The sequence below is a fragment of the Artemia franciscana genome, chromosome 6, assembly GCF_032884065.1.
Source record: "Artemia franciscana chromosome 6, ASM3288406v1, whole genome shotgun sequence".
Lineage (NCBI taxonomy): Eukaryota > Metazoa > Arthropoda > Branchiopoda > Anostraca > Artemiidae > Artemia > Artemia franciscana.
The window spans coordinates 8,028,476-8,053,299 of NC_088868.1; the positions used below are offsets into that span (position 1 = coordinate 8,028,476).

The 24,824-nt window shown below is 37.1% G+C and overlaps 2 protein-coding genes across 4 annotated transcripts in view; both read right to left on the reverse strand.

The window, feature by feature from the left end:
* Positions 1-7,069: 7,069 nt before the first annotated feature.
* On the reverse strand, positions 7,070-8,137 carry LOC136028476 (uncharacterized). Its single transcript, XM_065706317.1, has one exon. The coding sequence runs from the start codon at positions 8,135-8,137 to the stop codon at positions 7,070-7,072; it is 1,068 nt and encodes a 355-aa protein (XP_065562389.1).
* An 11,088-nt stretch (positions 8,138-19,225) lies between these two features.
* The window catches only part of LOC136027989 (zinc finger protein 239-like), a 31,120-nt gene continuing 25,521 nt past the window's right edge, over positions 19,226-24,824 (reverse strand). For all 3 annotated transcript variants that reach the window (XM_065705503.1, XM_065705501.1, XM_065705502.1), the window contains exon 4: positions 19,226-20,131. In XM_065705503.1, the coding sequence (XP_065561575.1) occupies positions 19,332-20,131 (800 nt within the window). In that variant the 3' untranslated portion in view covers positions 19,226-19,331. The remainder of the gene's footprint in view (positions 20,132-24,824) is intronic.

Genomic DNA, 24,824 nt, shown 5'->3' on the forward strand with positions numbered 1-24,824 from the left:
ATGTTTTGGGGACGACTTTATCTCCCATAGTCCCCGGCGAGGGGCTGCAAGTTACAAAATTTACCATTATTTACATATAGTAATAGTTTTTATGAAGTGTACAGACGTTTTCAGTGGGAATTTTTCACGTTGGGGTGGGAGTGGGTCGGTGGAGGGAGTTATGGCGGAGGATCTTTCCATGGAGGAATTTATCATGAGGGAAGAGAGTTTCTATGAAGGGGGCGCGGTATTTTCTAAAATTATTTAAAAAAAGAATAACTATAAAAAAAAAACTTTTTGGCTTTTGTAATTCAGGGGTCATTCTTAAAGATTTGGGATAAAATGAAAGCTTTACTGTAAAGATCGAGGTACTGATGAGGGGTCAAACCCCCTCATATACGTAATAAAAATACACAAATTTAGAAGTTCGTTACGAAAGTTTATTTGTAAGGTACGTATGTTTATTACTGACAAAAACATTAGTACAAAAAATGAAAAAATCTAGTTGCATTTTTAAATATCCAAAATTTGGAGGGCAACTAGGCCTCCTCCCTCATCCTCCTTTTTATCAAAATCATCCGATCAAAACTGTGAGAAAGCCATTTAGCAAAAAAAAGTAATATGCAAATTTGGTTTTAATTATTCATGTGCAGTGAGCCAAAATCAAAACATGTATTTATTCAAAAACATTCAAAAATTAAATTAAAAAAAACAAGTCTTTTTAACTGTAAGTAAGGAGCAATATTAAAACTTAAAAGGAACAGAAATTACTCCGTATAAGAAAGGGGTTGTCCCCTTCACAACGCCTCGCTCTTTACGCTAATTTTTTAATGTTTTGAAAAGTAGAGTTGTGACAGAGTCAAACTTTAGCGTAAAGAGCGAGGCTTTTTGGAGGGGATAACCCCTTTCATATACAGAGTAATTTCTGTCCACTTTAAATTTTAATATTGCTCCTTACTTACAGTTAAAAAAAACTTGTTTCTTTTATTTTTATCTAGAATCACCTCAGATTTCTTTCAGTAGGTCTTTTGATTCTAATAGTTGAAATATAAGACGATAAATGCTGATTTCTGAATTCTGTGTGCAGGTGTAGTGAGATACTCTTGGCTTATGGTGAAATTTTTGTAGTGTTTGAAGCATTTTGAGTTTACATTGCGGAATATTCTGTGCGTCAGCCGTCAACCTATTACATTCAAAAATGCAATGGTCAATTGTTTCATTTTTCAAATTATAAGACCTGCAAAGGGAAGAATAGGGAATTGCTCCACTTGAATTAGGGAATTGATATGAAAACGCCTGAAAATTTAGCCCATTTGAGCCAGACCCAATTCTATGATAAATCTTAGAAAGGAGCTTATTGGGGAAAGGCAATAGGATCGGTTTATTTTTATTTAACAGTACCTCTGATAATCTCCAGCGGTAAATATCTCTAATGAGGATTGGTCTTCCACTTGGCTGGTCAATATTTAAAGCATTTTTTTTGCAGTTTCATCCGCCTTATGGTTACTAATTATACCTGAGTGGCTTAGAACATATTGGAGATAAGTTCTTATTCCTCTTGAAGCAAGTTTGTCAGTAATGCTAAGAAAGTGAAACGTGTCTATATCTATCTTTTGCTGAGAAGCTGAAGAAAGCAGCTCTAGGCTTGATAAGAGTCAGAATATTTTGCAAATCAACAATCATAAATTCATTATTCGTTAGGTGCTCTAATGCCATGATTATGGCGTTTAACTCAGCAGTCATTACAGACGCATTGTCATGCGATTTCTCTCCCAAAGTAATATTAAGGGTTGGGATAAACGCTCCATTCGCCACTTTCTCATTCATTTAGGACCCATGGACAAAAATTTGGAAATGATTTTATATGTAATTGTGTAAAGCTCGGCAAAATTTTTCTGAATGAAAACAATGGGGGTACGTTCTTTAGTCCACTTTGAAAAATAATTATTTATTGCGGAGATTGGCGATGGGAATTTCTTCTGGGTATTGGCGTGATCATTTGCAATCCCTCTGTACATGAAGGAATTTCTTAACCAGTTATGCAGGGTATGAGAGCTATTGGCTTCAATTTTTGTAAGATAATTAATCAAAAGAAATCTTCTTCTTTCGTTTATTGTTAATAGACCACTCTCTGTAAGCAGAAACTTAGTGTTTGTTGGTTTCCTTAAGACCAAAAATGAGACGGATTATATCATTTTGTGTTGTTTCAATTTTTTGCATATGGGTCTTTGCTCAAGCACCATAAACGATGAGGCCATAATCAATATAGGATTTTATATGTGATTTACAAAATTGGAGTAATTTTTTCTCATTACAGCCCCAAGGTGTGGTTAGTAGTTTTTTTTTATTATTCTTGTTTTTGCATAGCATTTTTTTTATTGTGACGTGAAGGGTGGAAATTAAATTTTGGTCAAGTGTGAGGCCTAGGTAATTGATTTGAATGTCCTCTGGAATAATCATTCCATTTAGAGTTAGCCTTACATTAATATTATTTCGCTTGTGGTGGAATTGGCTGATTTTAGACTTAGTGGGTGCAATAGGTAAATCAGAATTTTGAGAAAACTTTTCAAATTGGAAAAGTGATTTTTGCAACTTTGAATGTGCAATCTTAAAGGTGTTGCCAGTTGCCCATAATACCAGATCATCAGCATGTTGTAAATTGGGGTGTGGGAGGTTCATGTCCCAGAGAAATAGAGAAAGGAGGAGGCTGCTCAGGACTGCACCATGTGAAAGACCTTTTGTTATTGTAGTTTTGGGTGAGGAGGCTGAACCTACACGAACAATAAAACTTCGATTTTCTATGAAAGATTTTATAAAGGATACAAGCTTGGGGAGGAGGAGGGGGGGTTATTCAAGATTTGCAAGTTTAACTAAAAGAGTTTGATGGTTAACATTGTCATATGCCCCTTCAAAGTCTAGGAATCCATGGATTAGGACATTGTGTTTGGATAGGGATTCATTTAATGATTTTGTTAACAATATAAAAGCATCTGTTGAGGAGTGGTTTTTCCTGAAGCCAGTTTGAGCATGTGGTATCATATTATTCTTCTCAACAAACCATAGCAATCGTTGGTAAATCATTTTCTCCATTACTTTTCCCAGCACAGGAGTAATCATTCTAGGTCTATTTGACTCAGGGTCATATTTAGGTTTATTTTTCTTTAAAATTGGTAGAAGAGATGAACATTTCCAAACATTGGGGAATGTGGGTGTAGCCCATGTGTGGTTATAGCAATTTAGGAGTTCCTGTTTGTACAAAGGGGTAAGATTCTTCATCCATGTAGGGTGTATATTATCATAGCTACTTGTAGCATTGGCCCTAATATGTTTTATTACATTGTTCAGTTCAAATATTGAGAATGGATGGCTCATATACTCTGATCCTGGGTGGGGCTGGTAAATTGGATTTATCAAGATTTGAGTGGTGATACTTATATTATTTGATGTTAGGTTTTTTGAGAAAGGGTTGAAAATAATTTTGCCTTTTCGATATCATTGTCATAGTGGGTATTACCGTGTAGTAGTTCACATTGAATAAAATCTTCGAAAAATTAATCGAAGTGTCTCTTCTCTTTCTTCATGAGGAGATTTGACCATGATATTTTTAAGATAGTAAAACCTACATAGCAAGGGCTTTACTGGCGATGTGAAAAAAAAAAATCATGGGCGAACCTTCTCATGAAGAAACAGAATCATTTGAGATTGAAGACCAGTTACTCGTACGAAATTATCTTCTTTGGATTTTTAAAACAATACCTTTTTAATTATCAATTTGTAAAGTTCTACCTTGATTGCCAGACTCCTGCGCAAAATTATGGACCATATAAAGGCAAGATATGTCGACAAATGGGTCCAAATATGACTGAAAGTGAGAGATTTAGTAATAAACTTTGTTAGAGATGTACTTCAAGTCATATAAAAGAAATGAATCCTAAATATTTTTATAAAATAAAACATAAAACAGTACTTAACTATTATTTAAATTCGTGTAGTAAGATGCAAAAATGCGTATAGAGTCTAGTAAGACAAACAAGAGAAACTTACACTTCAGTTCTATTTTCATCTTTATATTACCAATTTATATGAGGGTCGAAATGGATAAAATGTTTATTTTTATGGCTATTAAGACGCATCGATTTCTTTTTGGCGGCAAATAGTTGATTTTTTGTGAAAACGGCGGCTCACCGCTAATTTTTTATGGTAGCGCACTGGCTGACGCCGATATTTATTATTAGGGAAGAGGTTCAAGTCTACTCAAAACACCCTGAGCGACTTATTAATCAAATTAGAATAAATAGAAAAGTCTGTTAAAGCCTTTTAGAACTCTATAATCACCTACTACATAATGATACACATAGATTCAAGGAATGCGCAAAACAAGCAACAACACTCAAAATTCTGATGATCAAAAGTCTTTTCCAGACATTTAATCTCTTGCTTTTTTAATAAACGGTAACGTTTATTTTCCTCCGTGTTTATGCTTTCGCGTTATCTGTTGTTGTGCTCAATAAAACCAAGAAATTGCAGTATCAAACAGTTCGTGGTAACGAACTGTAGTAAGGAGCGACCCGGCTCAATAGTAACAGAAACTCTAAAAAATAGAATTTTGATACCAATATTTACATTAAAAAGAATCGTATTTTAATACTGATTTTAAATATATAATTTTCATCAAGTTTAGTCTTGCCCATTAAAAGTTACGAGCCTGAGAAAATTTGCCTTTTTCATAAAATAGGGAGAAACACACCCTAAAAGTCATAGAATCTTAACGAAAATCCCATCATCACATTCAGCGTATCAGAGAACCCCACTGTAGAAGTTTCAAGCTCCTATCTACAAAAACGTGAATATTGGTATTTTTTGGCAGAAGACCGATCAAGGGTGCGTGTTTATTTTTTTTTCATGGGTGAAGTCAGGTCAGGTACCGACTCAGTAGTCCTAGGATGTTCCAAAAGGGCTCATTCTAACAGGAATTAAAAGTTTTAGTGCCCTTTTTAAGTGACCAAAAAACTGGAGGGCATCTAGGCCCCCTCCCACGCTCGTTTTTTCCCCAATGTTACCGGATCAAAATTCTAAGATAGGCATTTTATTCACAATAGTCTAAGAACCTAAGAACCTAATAATTATGTCTTTGGGGACGATTTACTCCCCCACAGTCTCCGTGGGAGGGGCTACAACTTACAAACTTTTACCAGTGTTTACATAGAGTAGTGGTTATTGGGAAGTGTACAGACGTTTTCACGGGGATTTTTTGGTTTGGGGGAGAAGTTGAGGGGAGTGGGGTTGCGCGGGAGGATCTTTCATGGAGGAATTCGCCATGGGGGAAGAGAATTTCAATGAAGGGAGCGAAGGATTTTCTATCATTATTAAAAAAAAAACAATGATAAAATTAATATGAAAAGTTTTTTCAACTGAAAGTAAGGAGCAGCATTAAAACGTAAAACGAACAGAAATTATTACGCATATGAGGGGTTTACTTCCTCGTCATACCTCGGTCGTTACGCTGAAGTATTTTTAGTAATTTCAACTACTTATTCTAAGGCCTTTGTGATTCAGGGATCAGTATTAAGGAATTGGGAAAACATTTTAGCTTTAGTATAAAGAGCGAGGTACCGATGAGGGGTGAACCCCCTCATATACGTAATAAAAACATACGAATATAGAAGTTCGTTACGTAAGTTAACTCTTAAGTTGTGTATATTTTTACTAATGAAAACGTTCGTAAAAAATTAAAAGTTCTATTGCCTTTTTAAGTAATAAAAAAATTGGAGGGCAACTAGGCCTCCTCCGCCACTCCTTTTTTTTCTCAAAATCTTCCGTTTAAAACTAAGAGAAAGTTTAGGCTGGATTCATCAATCCAGCCTAAGGTCCACACTTTCCATAAAAACCACAGAAGTTAGACCCTTACCACTTTCTAGGAATAAGCTGAAATCAGGGTGCTAGAAAAAAAAAACATGACAAAACCAAAGTGTTGCTCTCGCAACACAAATAAAAACAAAGAAGAGAGAGAAATTACTCAACTGGAAAAAACCGACGAAAAACTGCCTCTGCAGAAAGAAATAGAGGGACATCCGGAGGGATGGAGTTCCATAATAGAATTGACTTATAAACAGGATAACTCTGATCGTTTGGTAAAATAAATCTGGGAGAAGAATTATGTACAAAAGAAGAGTACCTACCTGAGCCTGTCTGTGAAAAAAATTGCCACAGAGGCGGTGGAAGTGTACCTAGAAAAGCAGAATATGCTAAATAAAGATTACTTAAAGATCAGAGGAAGGGTAAAGCAGAGGAAGAAGAAAAGTAGCCTTCACTACCCTATTTCGGCCTCTTTGAAGTGAGCAAAGAAGATATTTATTAGTAATAGGAGATAAAACAGAGCAGCAACAAGAAAGGTAAGGCAAAATAAAAGCATAATAAAGAGAAACCATAACATGTTGAAGAAGAAATGAAATAACCCATTGCAAGATGGAAGACTGGCGAAGCATGAGGGAACGACTGTGAATTATTTGCGGTTTAAAAGAAAGAAAACAGTCAAGATACGCATCAAGAAATTTCACCATAGTAGCTTGTGGTATAATATCATTCCCATAAGTGAGGGTGATTGGCTCCTGTACGTCTCTCATATGGTAAGGGGTCCTACAATTGACAATGGCACTCTTCCGGATGTTAAGAGCCATTCCATTTGACCAGCACCAATCCTTTACTATATCAACAAGCTATTGAGCTATGGAAGTAGCAGATGGCAGGTCCACTGCCGCAATGAAAAAGCTACTGTCATCAGCAAAAAGAACAGGGTGAACATGGGGATGAAGACCATTAACAAGATCATTAATGTAAATTAAAAACAAAAGTAGTCCAAGTACAGAGTCCCGTGGAACACCTTTTAATATAGCCAAAATAGAGGAGAGAGAGAGAGAGAGAGAGAGAGAGAGAGAGAGAGAGAGAGAGAGAGAGAGAGAGAGAGAGAGAGAGAGAGAGAGAGAGAGAGAGAGAGAGGTTTATTTAAACAACAACGTAGCTAACAGCTAATTTGCGTTGCTTCACTATGCTAAATAACACACTAACACAAAAAAAAAGAAAAAAGAAAATATCACTCGGCTTTGTTTAGCAAATCTGTAAAAAAAGGTACGAATGAATTTGCGTGGCGGTTCGTGCGTGAAGCTACAGGAACCAGTTTATTTTGGTGACGCGTACGGTTGTTGGGCGGTGCAGTAGGTGGTAAGATGTCTCGATGCTGGGGTTTAGAGAGAAGAAACTTCCCAAATCTCAGGATAATCTGCTCGTATCTTTGGGCCAACGTGGGGAGGTCGAGTTTAACAAGTGCTTCACCATAAGATAGTTGTCGATCGCCAATAATAATGAACACGGCTCGCTTTTGCACTGACTCAAGTTCTTGGATGAGGTATACAGTACGCAGTGCTGCAGGCCCCCATAGTGGGCTTGCATATTCAAGGACTGGACGGACGTATGTAAGATAAGCTAGCAATAGGCACTGGAAATCACAGCCAAATCTACGCATTGTACTCAAAGACTGCAGACATACATTTGCGTTTTTAACAACATTTTCAACGTGCAAGCCAAAATAACAATCACTTGAAAAAGTAACTCCCAAAATCTTTATTGAGTCGACAATCGGAAACGGAACATACGGTTGGCTGAAAGTGCGCTTCAACGGATTAAAGCGTAAGACCTTTGACTTATTCGTGTTAATGATCAATTTAGAGACATTGCACTCGGCAATAAACACATCGAAGAAATCGTCACTGAACTCTTTCTTAACAATCCCGTTTTCAACTAAATATTTCAATAGAAAAGAGATATCGTCTATAAACTTGTAATGATCCTCATATTCGACTAGTAGGTAGTTGATCACGGCTATAAATACAATGGCAGCCAACTTTGTGCCCTGTGGAGCTCCACATGTTATACCTGTCCAATCGGAGTCAGAATCCCCGTCAAACAGGGCATAAACACGCTGTTTCCTATTAGATAAGAAATCCATAATCACGGATAACACGCGCTTTTTCGCACCCATTATCTTCAAATTTTGGCCAGCAATCAGGTGGTTAATGAAATCAAAAGCTTTTCCGAAGTCTATTGTACCTAGATCCAGGAACCGATTACCTTTATCCAGCCATGTAAGTATACAATCGTACATACGCACTAGATAAATTGTAGTACTGTACTCATGGAATCCACCATACTGGTACTTATCGATAGAGGAACTGATTTGGTCGAGCAATCGACGGAGTACAAATGCTTCCGTAACTTTAGCCAGGCAGGGGGTTATCGAGATAGGACGCAATTCATCACATGCTTTAGGGGGCTCGATTTCGGAATAACCCGGATATATGCCTTTTTCCAAATATCTGGGAAAGTACCAAGCATGAAACACAGGTTAATTAACACGGATAATGGCTTGGCAATGAAGGGGGCGTATTCACGAACAAGTTTTACAGGAAGTTCCGAAGGATAGGATGCACTGTTGGGCTTAATTTTCATTAATTCTTTGAAGACGTCTTCTTCAGTGACTTCAATAACTTCCTCTTCTGAGCGGCTTTTTGGGACTCGGTGGGTGGAGGGTGGGTTGTGCAGATTTCAGTGAAGAAGGAGTTCACATCTGTCGCAGTGAGAAGTTTGCCACTATCATCCAATATTCTCACACTAGAGGTAGTGGATTTTCCCGACATTTTTCTAACAGACTGATGCCATTTCTTTGGATTACTGACGCGCATAGGTGACACTGATAAGCGGCCATATTGAAGTTTGGCCTTTCGTATTACAGTGACGGTGTAATTTCGCAGTTTCTTTGCGTTTACTACATCACCGATAGAATGTAGGCGGCATCTCTCACGGATGAGTTTCTTTATGGCAGGGGTAATCCATGGCTTATCAAACTCACCAATGATAACTGACTTGTTGGGGAAGATTTCGGTGTATTTGGAGTACAGAATGTCACTGAATCTTTTAGTCTTTTCGTGGATGTTTGAATCTCCGTCAACTTCTGGGAAATCATAATTGCCTATCCACTGACCATAGGCTCGAATGGCAGAGTCCGTCAGCGGGCGGGTAACTACGCAGCTTAGTTTAGCCTTGGACAATGAACTGTGGGCTTTCCACAGAATAGCAAAATGGTCGGACTTGGCCACTGGTCCGAAGAAACAGGATTACAGTAGTGGGACTCACAGTTCGTAAGAATGAGATCCAGAATGCTGCCTGAGACGTGAGTAGGCATGTGAACCACTTGTTTAAGGGATAGACTGGATGAAAGCCAGCCTTTTTTCGTCTGGTTGAAGTCGCCTGCTATGATAAAAGCAGGATTACTATAGTGGATCCGAAGCACATCAACAGTCTTTTGCAAGTAAGAGACAAGGTCTCGGCGATTCTTTGCACTTTCAGGGTAATATACTGATGCCACAATTATGCACGAGTATAAGCGGGGCAAGTAAGTCGGTCTGCACATCGCCCAGATTACTTCATGGTCCGGATTAGCGAGATCAGAAAGGAGTTTAAAGGGTATATCTTCTCTTACAAACAGACCAACACCGCCCCCAAGTTTCGAAAGACCACGATTAGAGCGAGTGTTCAAGAACACAGAGTATCCAGCCACACGACCAGTATTTTCATCGAGGTTCCATGTTTCAGTAACGGCTGCTATGGCAATGTTGTGGCGAATAACAGCTTCAAAATCTTCTGTTTTGTTGCACAGCGATCTAGTGTTGCAAACGAGGAAATTAGGAAGGCCACGACGAGCGTTGAAAGTAACAGGTCTTAGGATAGGAGGCGGCTCATTGGCATAGTAGTTAACGGGCAAACTGTCGAAGTATTTGATTACGGGTAAGTCTGTAAGACTCGATTCAGTCGGTCTGCCTACATTGGCGCGGGTGTTACTCGGTTTTCTTTGTCTAGTTTTAATTCGTATTCCAGCTCTTTTCCCACGCCGCCTTCTTCTTTTCTGACCGTACACAGTAACAGGTCCTGGTGGGGCCTTCAGCAGTCCAAGTTCGTTTAAACGGATGAAGGTGGATGGCGCTAATGGTGAAAATGGATAGGGTCTAATTTTAATGAACGTTTTCATCAAACTGCTGATACCTGCTTGGTTGGTCGTCACACCGATTATTAGTCTGTGAGCAACTGCATTCAGCAGTATATGAATTTCTTAGGGTGTTTAATTTGATCTCACACATAAATAGAGCTAAACTTTCCAGATGGTCTATGGCAAGCGCCATCTAGGTTAATGTACGGATGTTGTATATAGATGGCGCTACCACCTAGCAAGGTGAAAAAGGCTCAAGTAATAGATCTAGTATCTAATTTGTATGAAATATCTCTAAGCAAAGTCAGGAACACTAAGTCTTCGTCACTTACACCATCACTGCAGGAAACTTGAGACAAACAGCACAAAAAAGCTAAAAACTGGGATGATAAGGGTCAGCTATTTATAGCGCTCACAGCGCCATCCCATCCATTCAAGTAGGACTCCATGCACTCCAAATAAAGATAGTTTAGACAAAAGAACAGTGGCCAACCATGTCAAAGGCCTTTGAAAAGTCGAGAAATAGACCCAAAACATACAAGCCCTTGTCCAGATTAACGCGCACAGACTCTGTTGCGTCTGAAAGTGCATACAAGGTAGAGATTGAGGGACGAAAACCATATTGATGGTTAGTTATGAGAGAATTTCCTGCAGTCGTATTAGTACTAAACAAAAATGAAATGAGTCTACCACACACTACTTTTTCAACAACCTTAGAGATGATGGGAAGAAGAGAAATAAGTCTTTACTTTGAAATCGAATCACCTTTTGTATGCAAAGGTACAATAGTAGCAACTTTAAATAAACGAGGAAAAATTCCAGAAGAATGAGAGAGGTTAGCTATGTGTGAGATAGGGTTAGAAACAAACTGACCAATTTTTTTTAGGACATTTTTATTCAAACCAAATCTATCAGCTGAACGGCTGCTTGAAAGTTGAGAAATAATGCTAGAAATCTCAGTAGCACTGCATGAGGAAAGAAAAAAAAACCTTGTCTGCCAAGGGAAAACAACTTACTCTACTCTGGGGTGGAATGAGACTGAGGGAAGTGTGGTGAAATACGAATTGAAGGCACTCGCTAAGGATTTTAGTCCACAATGGATCTATCAGCTTTCCCATAAAGACATGAGGAAGACTGTTTGAGTTTCTTGTGGGAAAGAGCTTCATTAACTACAATCCAACCCTTGCGAAAAATCCCCTTACACTTATTAATTCGAAGCGTAAAATACAGCTTTTTTGCTGCACAGACTGAAGTGAACAAATTTTTGTAATGTTTAGACTTCAAAACATCTTCCCGTGTCTTACTTTTACATGCAGCCTTGAACAAAGACACCTTCATATGCAACTCTACACATCCATGGGCATTTGGGTGTAGAATTCCTTGGCCTTTTACTAAGTTAGAAATTTCTTTATCTGTAAAAGTTCTAAAAGAAGACTCACCTTTCTCATCCACAATAATCTCTGTTTTAGGCACAAATAGTGATAGACAAGTAGTGAAGTGACCAGAAAGATCAGTGAAAACAAGACCAGAAGGGAACTTCAAACTAGGAGAATGAGAAACGCAAATATTATCCATTAAATTGGCAAAATTTCTTGTAGGGTCAACACTAGCGAAAAAAAAAATTAAAGAAAGTAGTCCAGAACAAGGAAGTACATCAAAAAGATGGTCACTTGATCCAGCTTGATCACTTGATCCAACATTTGAATTATTGCAATTAAAATCTCCCAAAACGTTTTTTAGAGAGAGTCCCCACACCAGAAAGCTGATCAAGCAAATCGCAGAACAGATGTGTTGGAAAAGGAGGGGGTTTATAAAACAAACAAGCAGTATCACGTAAAAATTGGCTTTTCAGATCAATGACAAAAGAATAAACCGTCCTGCTATTAGACAACACTGATGTAAACAAGGATTCAAGGTCAGATCGTCTACTAAATTTAATATAAGATTTTATGAATAAGATTTTGATTTTATGTCACAGGCTGCCAAGCCTATGACATCAAAAGCATAAGAACTATCAGACGACAAATATGATTTCAGACTAGCCCACTTAACTCTTACCCCACGCACATTCAAACAAAATACATTAAAGTTACCAATTAAAGAGACTGGGGCAATAATTTTATCACAATAATCAATAGTAGTGTAGTCATTGTAACTAGAATTATTCATAGATTCAAGAAGAGGGTCAAATGTGTGAGCCTCCTGTTTACCAGCACTACTTGGTTGATCAAATATAACTGATCTAAGATAGAATAATTCAAAAGAAAAGAGAAATCACCCAGATATACAACACAAGACAAATGCAAACAATATATTTACAAATGAATACAAAATCCATACAAGCAGGCTGAAGTAGCAGAGGATGGATTGAAAGATAAAACATATAGGCAACAAAGAAGAAAACATCTGCAAGAAAAAAGAACAATAACAAACAAGAAACTTCAAGGAAAACAAGAGCTAAGAGCTCATATGGCACTTGTGACGCGGTCGAAAGAGCCAAGAGCCAGGAGCTCATATGGTATGAGCTCTAGCAAATTTCTAAGAATCAATGGATTGCTTTAAAAGGAAAATCAGAGGCTTAATGCCGATCGGGATTTAAAATAAGAGCTCCGAGTCACGAAGTCCTTCTAAATATCAAAATTCAGTAAGATCCGATCACCCACTCGTGAGTTAAAAATACCTCAATTTTTCCTCTCCCTTCAGCCCCCCAGATAGTCGAATCGGGAAAAACGACTTTATCAAGTCAATTTGTGCAGCTCCCTGACACACCTACCAGTTTTCATCGTCCTATGAAGTCCAGAAGCACCAAACTCGCCAAAGCACTGAACCCCACCATCTAACTCCACCAAAGAGAGCGGATCCACACCGGTTACGTCATTTTCGTATCTACGACATTTATAAGCGTTTTCCAAGATTTCCAGTTTCCCCTTCCAACGCCCCCAATGTCAAGACATCTGGTCGGGATTTGAAATAAGAGCTCTGAGACAAGAGTTCCTTCTAAATATCAAATTTCATTAAGATCCGGTCACCTGTTCTTAAGTTAAAAATACCTCAATTTTTCTGATTTTTCCAAATTAACAACCCCCAACTCCAATAAAGAGAACGGGTTAGTACCAATTATGTCAATCTCGTATCTATAACTTGTGCTTATTCTTCCCATCAAGTTTCATCCCGATCTCTCCACTCTAAGGGTTTTCCAAGATTTCCGGTTTCCAAGATTTCTGTTTCCCCCCTCCAACCCTCTATGTCCTCGGATCCGATTCAAATTGAAAATGGAGCATCTGAGACATAAGGTTCTTCTATATATTAAGTTTAATTAAGATCCGATCACTCATTCTTAAGATACCTGGATTTTCATGTTTGCCAAGAATGCCAGTTTCCCACTCCGACTCTCTTCAATGTCACCGGTTCTGGTCGAGGTTTAAAATGAGAGTTCTAAAGCACAAGATTGTTCTAGATATCAAATTTCATTAAAATCTGATCACCCGTTCGTAAGTTACAAATACCTCATTTTATCTAATTTTTTTGAATTAACCCCCCCCCCCCAAAAAAAAACTCCACCAAAGAGAGCAGATCCGTTCAGGTTGTGTCATTCACCTATCTTGGACTTGTGCTTATTTTTCCCACCAATTTTCATCCCGATCCCTCCATTCTAAGCCTTTTCCAAGATTTTAGGTTCCGCCCCCCCCCCCCAACTTCACCTTCACCGGATCCGGTCAGGATTTAAAATGAGAGCTCTGAGACACGATTCCCTTCTAAACATCAGATTTCATTAAGATCCGATCACTCCTTCGTAAGTTAAAAATACCTCATTTTTTTATTTTTCAGAATTAACCCTCCTCCCCCAACTCCAACAAAGAGAGAGGGGCGTTTCGGTTATTTCAATCACGTATCTAGGACCTATGATTATTTTTATCCCGATCCCTCCATTCTAAGCGTTTTCCAAGATTTTAGGTCCCCCCCCAACTCCCCCCAATGTCACCGGATCCAGTCGGGATTTAAAAGAAGAGCTCTGAGAAACGATATCCTTCCAAAAATCAAATTTAATTAATTAACCTTATTTTTATATTTTTTAGAATTAACTCTCCCCCCAACTCCCCCAAAAATAGCAGATCCGTTCCGGTTATGTCAATCCCATATCTATAACTTGATCCGATCACTCCTTCGTAAGTTAAAAATACCTCATTTTTTCTAATTTTTCAGAATTAACCCCCCCCCCCCAACTCCCCCAAAAAGAGCAGATCCGTTCCGGTTATGTCAATCATGTATCTAGGACTTCTGCTTATTTCTCCCACCAAGTTTCATCCCGGTCCCTCCATTCTAAGCGCTTTCCAAGATTTTAGGTCCCCCCCAACTCTCCCCAATTTCAGAGGATCTGGTCGGGATTTAAAATAAGAGCTGTAAGACACGATATCCTTCCAAGCATAAAATTTCATAAAGATCCCATTACCCGTTCGTAAGTTAAAAATATTTCATTTTTTCTATTTTTTCCGAATTAACCAACTTGGTTAATACCAAGTGCCATAAAAATAATAACAAACATGTATAAGGACAAAAACAAATAAAGAAAAAGGCAAAACAATAAAGAAGCAACCGGAGGAAAGAGGTATCAATGGTTTGTGCAATCCAGTTAAATAAATAATGTAAAACTACATGAATGCAAGCATAAGAAAAACTATTAAATCATAAATAGCGTTACAAAACAGAGCTTAATGAAAATAAATAGTGTATTTCAGTCCTGGGAGAGGCTTGGATGCAGTTGACTGAACGAAGACATCAACTTGAGATACCTCTTTAGCAGTAACCCCTTTACCATCATTTCAATGCAAACTTCTGCGGAGAAAGTCCTGTTGTGACATGACAGGTTATTACATAGTTGAAGCTGAAACAATATCTAAAATCGTACCGCAAATTTAAAAAAAAAAAAATTCAGGGACTTGGTTGAATTTTGCAAAAAATTTTAACCTTCTTTCTTTCTTCTTTTCAAAATCTAAGTAAACTTTCTAGAATGGTACGATAAAATACAAAATTCTTTGCCTTCGCTTTTTCGTAGTTTCGCCAGATTGCCCCAATTTAAATAAGAAAGCAAAATCTGTTTCAGACCTTAAATAAGTCATTCGCTTATCGAATTTACTGCTTTTTTTTACTTTTCAGCTTTTGCGGCTGAAGTTGAATAGTGAGCAATAAATAAAATAAAAATAAATAAGCAATATAAAACTTTGACAGCAAGAGTTCAAGAATATACTTTCAACTCTAACCCTCTTAGAAATATTCTTAACTGAAAATCTTTGATCTGAGGTCAAGATTTCAATTTTCACCTTATTTTTATTTAATTTGGGGGTTAATATTTAATGAAATCAATACTAGCAAAATTCATTTATGCCTCATATGAAATTTTTAGTTGCCACCAACTAAGTGAAAACAAGAAGAAAATTTCCAATTTAATAAATAATGTAACCGTCTGTTTATACATCAAATCTTAGTTTCATAAAACCTTATCTACTCTTTAAAAATTTATCAATTTTCTTCCCCGATTTTTTACTGAATATTCATTACATCCTTGAGGTACCCATTAAAAAAACAAAGATGTTTAGTTCGCTTTTGATGTAAAACATATTTTTCAGCTTTTTATATAAGGTGTTAATACCCAAATTAGATGAAAATCCGGTGAGTCATTTCTTTTCCCTTCAAAAGTAAACCAATATTAATAATAAGTAATTCAAAATTAATTAATAATATAATAATACAATAGTATACGGTAATTCCAAACATTAATGGAATTAAATCAAATCAAGAAAATGTAAAATAGTGATCTATGACTTTTAGGGTGCATTATGTATAATTATTAAACCCAACATGTGCAGCTTTTTTTTTTTACATAATCATCAATAATCTATTGTTTTAGAAAACAAAATGTATTAGAAAAACTTACAACCTTGTGTTAAGTTTTAATGAAAAAAAAAAATCCTTGGTGAATGTTATTGTGCTGATGACTCGATGCATGTTGTAAATTTTTTAAAGAGAATTCAATTTTATTCAAATGAAAGAGTCAATTATTCATTGACTTATTGACTTATTATCAATGACTTATTGACTAATAAGTCATTGACTTATTAGAGTCAATGTCATAACGAATGTATGCTATCTGCGTCACCATGCACAAAATTTTGTCTAAGACTTCGTTTTGTCTAAGACTTAAAATATTTGTTGTATGCACTTTGCATCATGCATAAGACAGAACTAAATTGTACATTAGATGCACTGCTCTTTAATAGTTCATATTATAGACTAGTTGGTGCGAGTATGGACTCTATTACATTCATGTGTAAACTTAACTGACTTACTATGATGTTTTTTTTTTAATTGTATTTTAAGTACCGGTCTGTATTTATGTTTTACTTGGGACATAAAGACTCGTAATAACTTATTGTTGTTTGTTTTAAATTCCATATTAATAAATTTTTTATTCATATAAATTCAAGAACAAACCCCCTTACTGTTCATGAAGCCCAGAACAATTTTGACTTTTGAAGAACTCTTTCAATTATTCCAAAGACTCCTTGTCGTCCGTAGGGACCACTTTGGGATTAGCTGATACAGAAATGTGTGAAATTTTGTATCAGCGTGCAAAATATGTGAAACTTCCATATAGGTTACGTCTTCATGAAAAAAGGCTGTATGTAATGCCAAGACCACTTCACAGCCACACTTGTCGATAAAATCAAAATTACTTCCGACTACAGCACCAATTATGTTCCCCGTTCATAATTACTCAGATTGAACATCGATCAACTTTCAAGGATAAAATTATTCACTGATCGATCAGAGTTTTAGAATCGATCGAACTAGATCGAACTGATCGAACTAGAAGGTTTAGAACAACAGTTTTTCGATCTTTGATAAGAATTTGACTAAAGTTAAGAAGACGTAGTTGGTAGAGAATAGTGGGACACAAATTAGTGTTGGAGGAAACTCTTTAAACTAATTTCTTGCATTTTCAATTTTCCTTCTTTAATATAATTGTGACAATCAAGAAAAATACTATCTCATTGATTTGATTTTCCTTTATTATCGACAGGTGTGACTATGATGTAGCTCGGGCTTGATAAATACACTTATTCATTAAGAGTAAAGCGGAAAAAAGGTCTAACATCAAAATGACACACAACTATATTGCTATTTAAATATGCACCGCCTTCGTCATTTCTTAAGTTAAACCATGTTAAAGTTCCATGAACAAAATTTGGGACTGACCAATCACGGTAGAAGTTTCACAGTAGAAGTTTGAAATAATCAAAAACTGGCAGCATAGATTAACAGTATTTCTGTCGATTGGGCGAATTAAGCAAACGATGCAAAGACTTGGCTTCTGTAGACAATGGTCAGGAGCAACTTAGTGTCAAAACATACTTTTTAAAACAATTTTTGTCATGCTAAAAGAATGTTACTTTTTTGTATTTAAAACAATAAAATCAAAGGAAAACATGTGTCATTCATAGAATTTGATTCTAACCAACATACTTAAGTATTGTGGGACTTGGAAATAATGCCAAAGACACTTGATAGTCACACCTGTCGAGTAAAAAGAAGACTTATAAATGATTCATGATTTTCCTAGATTTTAACTTCGCACTTATACTGCAGAAACATAAAATAAAAAGGATAGAAAATGGGTTTAAAAAGCATCTTTTAACTTCGTACATATGATAGAGAAACATAAAATAAAAAAGACAGGAAAAAAGACAGGTTGATACGCTGATTGTTGAATTAAAAGCAACTTGGTCGAAGTAATGAAAGACTTCAGAGCCATGGCTAATTTGAGCAAAGATAAGACAGATAATCTCAGTGAGAGACTATTTTGAATTAACATCCACTTGTTGGAAGTGATGAAAGGCTTGAGAGCCGTGCCTAATAGGATTAAAGCCAAGAGAGATAGTCTCAGTGAGAGGCAAAGCTGTCACAACCCTTTTTACAGTCCTTTGCCTAATAGTGCTATGTCTTCAGATTAAAGATCTTTCACCCTAATCATCTTATCTTGGGTTCATATATACAATTTTCTTATGTGAAATACCACATTCAAAACTCCTAAAACTACTTCAAACAACTCAACTATGTTAATATATTGAATTATTTAGAGTTAGACAGTTTTCATCACTTTTGGGGTTTCACTTATGAGCAGTCAAGCTCTACTTTCCAACAACACTCATGTTGCAGCATTTAAATCAGACTTTCTAATGAAGTTTCATACACATCGTTTATAGACATTTATCTGAAATCTTTTTATAAAGCCCACATTCTGTTTCTACCTATCCATTCTATGAATTAACATGTTCCCAGATGTTAAAAAGCACGTCCCTGATTCCAACGAAAAACATAGGTATAATAATCTTAACTTTAACTTTGGATTTGTGAGAAGCTAGTGCATCATCACAAAACCAAAGCGACTTGGACGCCCTGACAGAAAAGCTCGAAGAATTGCAGCTGTTACCAAATGTAGCAAAATGGTCTCTCGTCCATCTTGGCCGCCAAAATCCGAAGTACTCATACAAAGTCTGAGCCTGGACCTCAAACCAGAAAAGTATATCGGCCTGGTTGTGCGTAAAGCATCAAATACTCTCTGGCTACTCACTCAATTCCTACGATACCTTGACATTCACTCAAAGATCTCTGCATACACAAGCTACGTCAGGCCACAGCTTGAACACATCGCTGTCATCCGGTCGCCATATCTCAAAGAGGATATTGATAGAATAAAACGTGTCCAGAAACGCTTTGTAAAAGGACTTCAAGGATTTAGAAGCTCTAAGAAGGCTCACTCTCCATACACTTGAGACAAGAAGAACAATCTTAGACTTAAAAACCCTCTTCAAGGTAGTTCACGAGAATTTTGGGAACGTAAAAGACGAGCTTGTTCAAATAACTCCCCAAAGCAACAGAAGATCGCACAGTCTGCAATTGGAGCCTGTGAATATGAAGATTGCAAGATCTAATTCTTGCCATCATTCGTTCATACCCCGGGTAATCAGGATCGGGAACAAACTGCCATTCCCAGTCGAAAAGATGAAATCACTGGAAGCCTTCTCCAATAGCCTAAACACAAACATACCGTTTCTCGAGGCTTTCAATGTATAACGATTTTAAATGGCCATCGTGCCGCAGTCGATCCACTTTTCGCCCTGCTATAACATTTTTCTTTAAATAAGGTGTCAGTCATGTGGAAATTTTGTATTGAGAGGTATGAGGAACAAATTATTATTATTATAAGTTATTATAGCACATTGAAAGGTCACATCTGTGAATCTAAGCACAATAGTGTCTATGTATCTTCAGGTAGGTTAAGCTTGTCTAATGGTTCACATTTGGGCAGTTTTCCACCGTGTATCCTCAAATGAACAGTCAAATTAAATTTTCTAGAAAATCTCTTCAGACATATTTTACATTCGTATGGCTTCTCCCTAGTGTGAATTTTTCTGTGATCCTTCAAATTCTGCCCTTGACTGAAGCACTTCTTACACTGTGAACATTCATATGGTTTGTCACCCGTATGGGTCCTCTTATGTACAGTCAAATTACAACTTTTAGCGAATTTCTTATGACATATTTTACATTCATATGGCTTCTCCCTGGTGTGAACTCTTATATGATCCTTCAAATACTGCCCTTGACTGAAGCACTTTTTACATTGTGGGCATTTATATGGTTTATCACCAGTATGGATCTTTTTGTGTCTATATAAATTTGCTCTCGTAACAAAGCTTATTTTGCAGTATTCACACTGATATGGTTTTTCACCTGTATGAATCCTTGAGTGATCTATTAACTCTCGTTTATTGGAAAAAGTTTTATTGTAAACATCGCAATCATAGATCTTTTCTACAACTGGGGACAGTACTTTCTGCAGATGATTGACAGGATTCTCTATCTCTTCCTGTCTGGCATCATACATTCCAGAAATCGCTTCCACTTTGATGAAAGTGAAGCTTCTCATCTGATCTTCATCTTTTTCTATCCATGGTTTATGGGTTTCTGGTTCTGAAGCTGATTCTATTTCTTCCTTAACATATACCTCCGGATAGTCAGTCGTATAATATGGTTCGGCTGATGACAGATTCAAATCTATAATAAGGAAAATAATCTTCAGACTATCAAAAGCAGTACCAACAAATTCTTATTTTAGCCGGCGACTTTTTAAGAAGGGAATGAATTTAATTCATTTAATTCAGTTTTCGGAGAGGAATTTATTGAAGGCAATGAAATTTAGAATGTAGAAGGAACTTTTCCAGCAAATCTTAATAGATACTGAGCAAGGCTTTTGTCAAAAATGATTTGCTTTTGAAAATTAACGTAAAAAATGTCATTTTAACTCCCTCCCTTTCCGAAAGAAAAACAAGAGCTCATATGGCACTTGTGACGAGGCAAGAAGAGCTAAGAGCCAAGAGCTCATATGGTATGAGGTCTAGCAAAATCGTAAGAATCGATAGATTGATTTAAAAGGAAAATCAGAGGCTTAATGCCGGTCAGGATTTAAAATAAGAGCTCTGAGTCACGATTTCCTTCCCGATCACCCACTCTTAAGTTATAAATACCTCATTTTTTCAAATTTTCCCTCTCCTTTTAGCCCTCCATATGGTAGAACCTGGGAAAACAACTTTATCAAGTCAATATATGCAGCTCCCTGACACGCCTACCAATTTTCATCGTCCTAGCACGTCCAGAAGCACCAAACTTGCCAAATCACTGAACCCCTCTCCCCAACTCCCCCAAAGAGAGTTAATCCAATACGGTTAAGTCAATCACGTATCAAGGACATTTGCTTATTCTATTCACCAAGCTTCATCCCGATTCCTCCACTCCAAGCGTTTCCAAGATTTCCCCCTCCAACTCCCCCAATGTCAACAGATCTGGTCGGGATTTGAAATAAGAGTTCTGAGACATGAATTCCTTCTAAATATCAAATTTTATTAAGATCCAGTCACCCGTTCTTAAGTTGAAAATACCTCAATTTTTCTAATTTTTCCAAATTATACCCCCCAGCTCCTCCAAAGAGAACGGATCCGTTCCAATTATGTCAATCACGTATCTAGAACTTATGCTTATTCTTCCCATCAAGTTTCATCCCGATCTCTCCACTCTCAGCGTTTTCCAAGATTTCTGTTTCCCTCCTACAACCCCCTATATCCCCGGATCCAATTCGAGTTGAAAATGGAGCATCTGAGACATAAGGTTCTTTACCTATTCGTAAGATAAAAATACCCCAATTTTCACCTTTTCCAAAAATTCCGGTTTTCCCCTCCAACTCCCCCCAATGTCACAGGATCTGGTGGGAATTTAAAATTAGAGCTTTAAAGCACAAGATCCTTCTAAATATCAAATTTCATTAAGACCTGGTCACCCATTCGTAGGTTAAAAATACCTCACTTTTCCAAATTACCCCCCCCCCCAACTTCACCAAAGAGAGCAGATCTGGTCCGGTTATGTCAGTCACGTATCTTAGACAGGTTTTAATGCTTCCCATCCAGTTTCATCCTGATCTCTCCGCTATAAGTATTTTCTAAGATTTCCGCCCCCCCCCCCCAATGACACTGGATCCAGTTGAGATTTAAAATAAGAGATCTGAGTAACGAAGTCCTTCTAAATAAGAAGTTTCATGAAGATCCGATCACTCCTTCGTAGGTTAAAAATCCGTCATTTTTTTCTAATTTTTCAGAATTAGCCCCCCCCCCACCAATAGAGCGGATCCATTCCAATTATGTCAATCACGTATCTAAGACTTCTGCTTATTTTTCCCACCAAGTTTCATCCCGATCCCTCCAATCTAAGCGTTTTCCATGATTTTAGATCCCCCCCCCCAACTCCGCCAATGTCACCAGATCCGGCCAGGATTTGAAACAAGAGCTCTGAGACACGATATCCTTCCAAACATCAAATTTTATTAAGATCTGATCAACCGTTCGTAAGTTGAAAATACTTCATTTTTTCTATTTTTTTCGAATTAACCGGCCCCCACTCTCCCCCCCCCCCCAGATGGTCGAATCGGGAAAACGACTATTTCTAATTTAATTTGGTCCGGTCCCTGATACACCTGCCAATTTCATCGTCCTAGCTTTCCTGGAAGTGCCTATAGTAGCAAAACCGGGACCGACAGACAGACAGACAGAATTTGCGATTGCTATATGTCACTTGGTTAATACCAAGTGCCATAAAAAAAGACATGATCGAATACCCACTGCATAGAAGCATGATCAAGATGCCTATATATAAACAATACATATCCACATACAGAAATTTGATAAACAAAAGAAGGTTCTTTGGGGCAAATTTTCGATTCTTGTTCATCTAGACATAAAATATTTTTTAAATTTGACTATATATATACACATAGAAATTTGATTAATAAAAGAAGGTCTTTTGGCCAAAAAAGCAAGCTTTTCATTGACTTAAAGGTTCACTGAAAGCATTTTGGGCCTTTACACAGTGAAAAACCCTGACGAGCAAAAGCTTTTTTTTTCGGGTCCAATAAGAAACCTTCTTATAACTTAATTTGCAAAGTATGGAATGGTAAATATCCAAAAATGTGTGCTTAATGAATCAATTCGGTAAGTATTATTGGTTTTACTATGGTATCATCCTATTCACCAAATTTATGGATCTAAAATCTATGGAGCTAGTTGTTGAGGAGGCAGAGCACATTGAGAGCTATTATAATAATATTCAGTTTCGAATTTAGCATTTTATCACATGAAACTGATCGAGATGTCCATTTTTGATCCTTTGATATAATGAACCCTGTGGCAAAACAGTGGATTGGGGTTCTACTTGGCCACAAGAAGTTCAGGGCTCGATTATCACAACCAAAAAGCTGAGCCCCAGTATTGCTTCCTCTCCCTCTAATAAAATAATAAAACAACTGGAACGTCGATTAGACGCCGTGTGCACCATCAATGGCTCTGAAGCATCTTTATCCTCTCATTATCCTGATATCATAGTACATCCAAAAAAGACACTGCCCAGAAAAGACACTGATGTACTGCCCAAAAAAGGCACTGCCCGAAGGAGGAATATTTTTGCCAGAAGGGCCAATAATTGTAATATATTTGATTCCCTGAAAATTCGTAGAACCTAAACATTGTGGCATCAAATAGAATCTTCCTGAATCAAGACTGAAAATACCTTGAGAGACTTCAAATATATTTGTCGGTATTGAAAACATTTGTATGCCTATTTATGCCTCAAAATCATAATTCTGCAAGTGACCTGTCGCATTTGATGAAGTTTCCCTGGCCTCAGCAATCCAATCAAATTTGAGCTCCCTGAATTTATTCAACAACAGTACTATGGTCCAGGGAAAATGACCAGGGTCAATGTCTGACACAACTGAGCAATAAATAGACCCCACATGTCAGTACCACTAAGTTATTCAGAATGCGAAAACACTATTTATGTTTATACGTTAAACAGGATGTTACGCTCCTACCTCTTCAATACATACCTGAAGTGTGGGGTAACATACACTTATATACAAAATGCGTGGGAATCACCTATGATACACGCCTAGTTTCTACCACAATTCCTATAAAGGGCGTACCCAGGATTTTCGGTCGGACGAGGGTGGGGGTAAAAAAAAAATTTCAAAAAATTGAAAATTGCTTATATGAATTTGTGCTACTTTTTACGAATCAAAATAAAATTAGGGGCGGGGGGTCAAACCCAATCAAAGCAGTGCATCAAAGCATGCCAGCCAGAATTTATTTAAACACTATTACTGTATTTTCTTGGAATACACCAGATTTTCTTAAGCATACCCAAACAATGCATGTATGTATTGTAAGGGTTCTAAAATCCAAGAAAAAATATAATGATTAATACATAACTATACTATATAATAATATACTCTCTAAATGTCATTCTAATTAATATGTATAATTTTTACAGTCCCCCTCCCTCATCTTTGCATCCATTAGGTGGGAGTCATCATCTTTCCCTTCTCCTGTACCTCTCTTTTAAGTTTAAGCATTCATTCTCAGTAACTTATGGATCTTACTACACCCTTCAAAATGCTGGTCTTGATTGAATTGAATATTTTCAGGAATTTTACAGTGGATGAAGATAATAAACTAAGAAAAGCAATTAAAAAGGAAATACGTAAATCTACCCAATCCTACTACAAGAATAGGGATGAAGAATTGTTTTCCAATAAACCCAGAAAATTGGAATTTCGAGGTAAAAAGTTGCGTGGCATGAGTCTAGACCAGCTTGATTTCAACCAACCCGAATCCCCACAAGTTACTACTAATAATCTTAACAAGTTCCTTACTTTTATCATCCAGAGCCTTCCGACATTTCCTTATCAATTACCAACTGATGAACTCCCACCTGCTTTCCTCTCCACATCTCCGTCAAAGATCGAAAGAAGAATTGGGAAACTAGGAAAAGCAAGAGGCTGCCCTTTAGACATCCCGTTTCCTCTTTTTAGTGGTTTCAATGACTTCCTTTCAAAGCCCTTGTCTGTTCTTTTCAATGAGATTACTCAGTCTGGCCAATATCCGAAATTTTTTAAACAGGGTTTCATAACCCCAATGAAAAAGAAAAACGAAAAAACGGGTTCTGAAGGTGTTCGTCCTATTTCACTCACTCCTAAATTTTCTGAACTATGTGAAGGATTCCTTGAAGATTGGCTAAAAGAAAAAATCCTACCTGTTATTGACTTGTGACAATTCACGAACCTCAAATCCCTTCCACTTCCCATTACTTTGTTTTTCTTACTGACTCAATTGAGAAAATTCTCGAAAACCTAATTGCTGGCTAAATT

Coding starts and splice junctions, on each gene's coding strand:
- LOC136028476 (XM_065706317.1), bottom strand. CDS start 8,137: ATGTACGATTGTATACTTACATGGCTGGATAAAGGTAATCGGTTCCTG.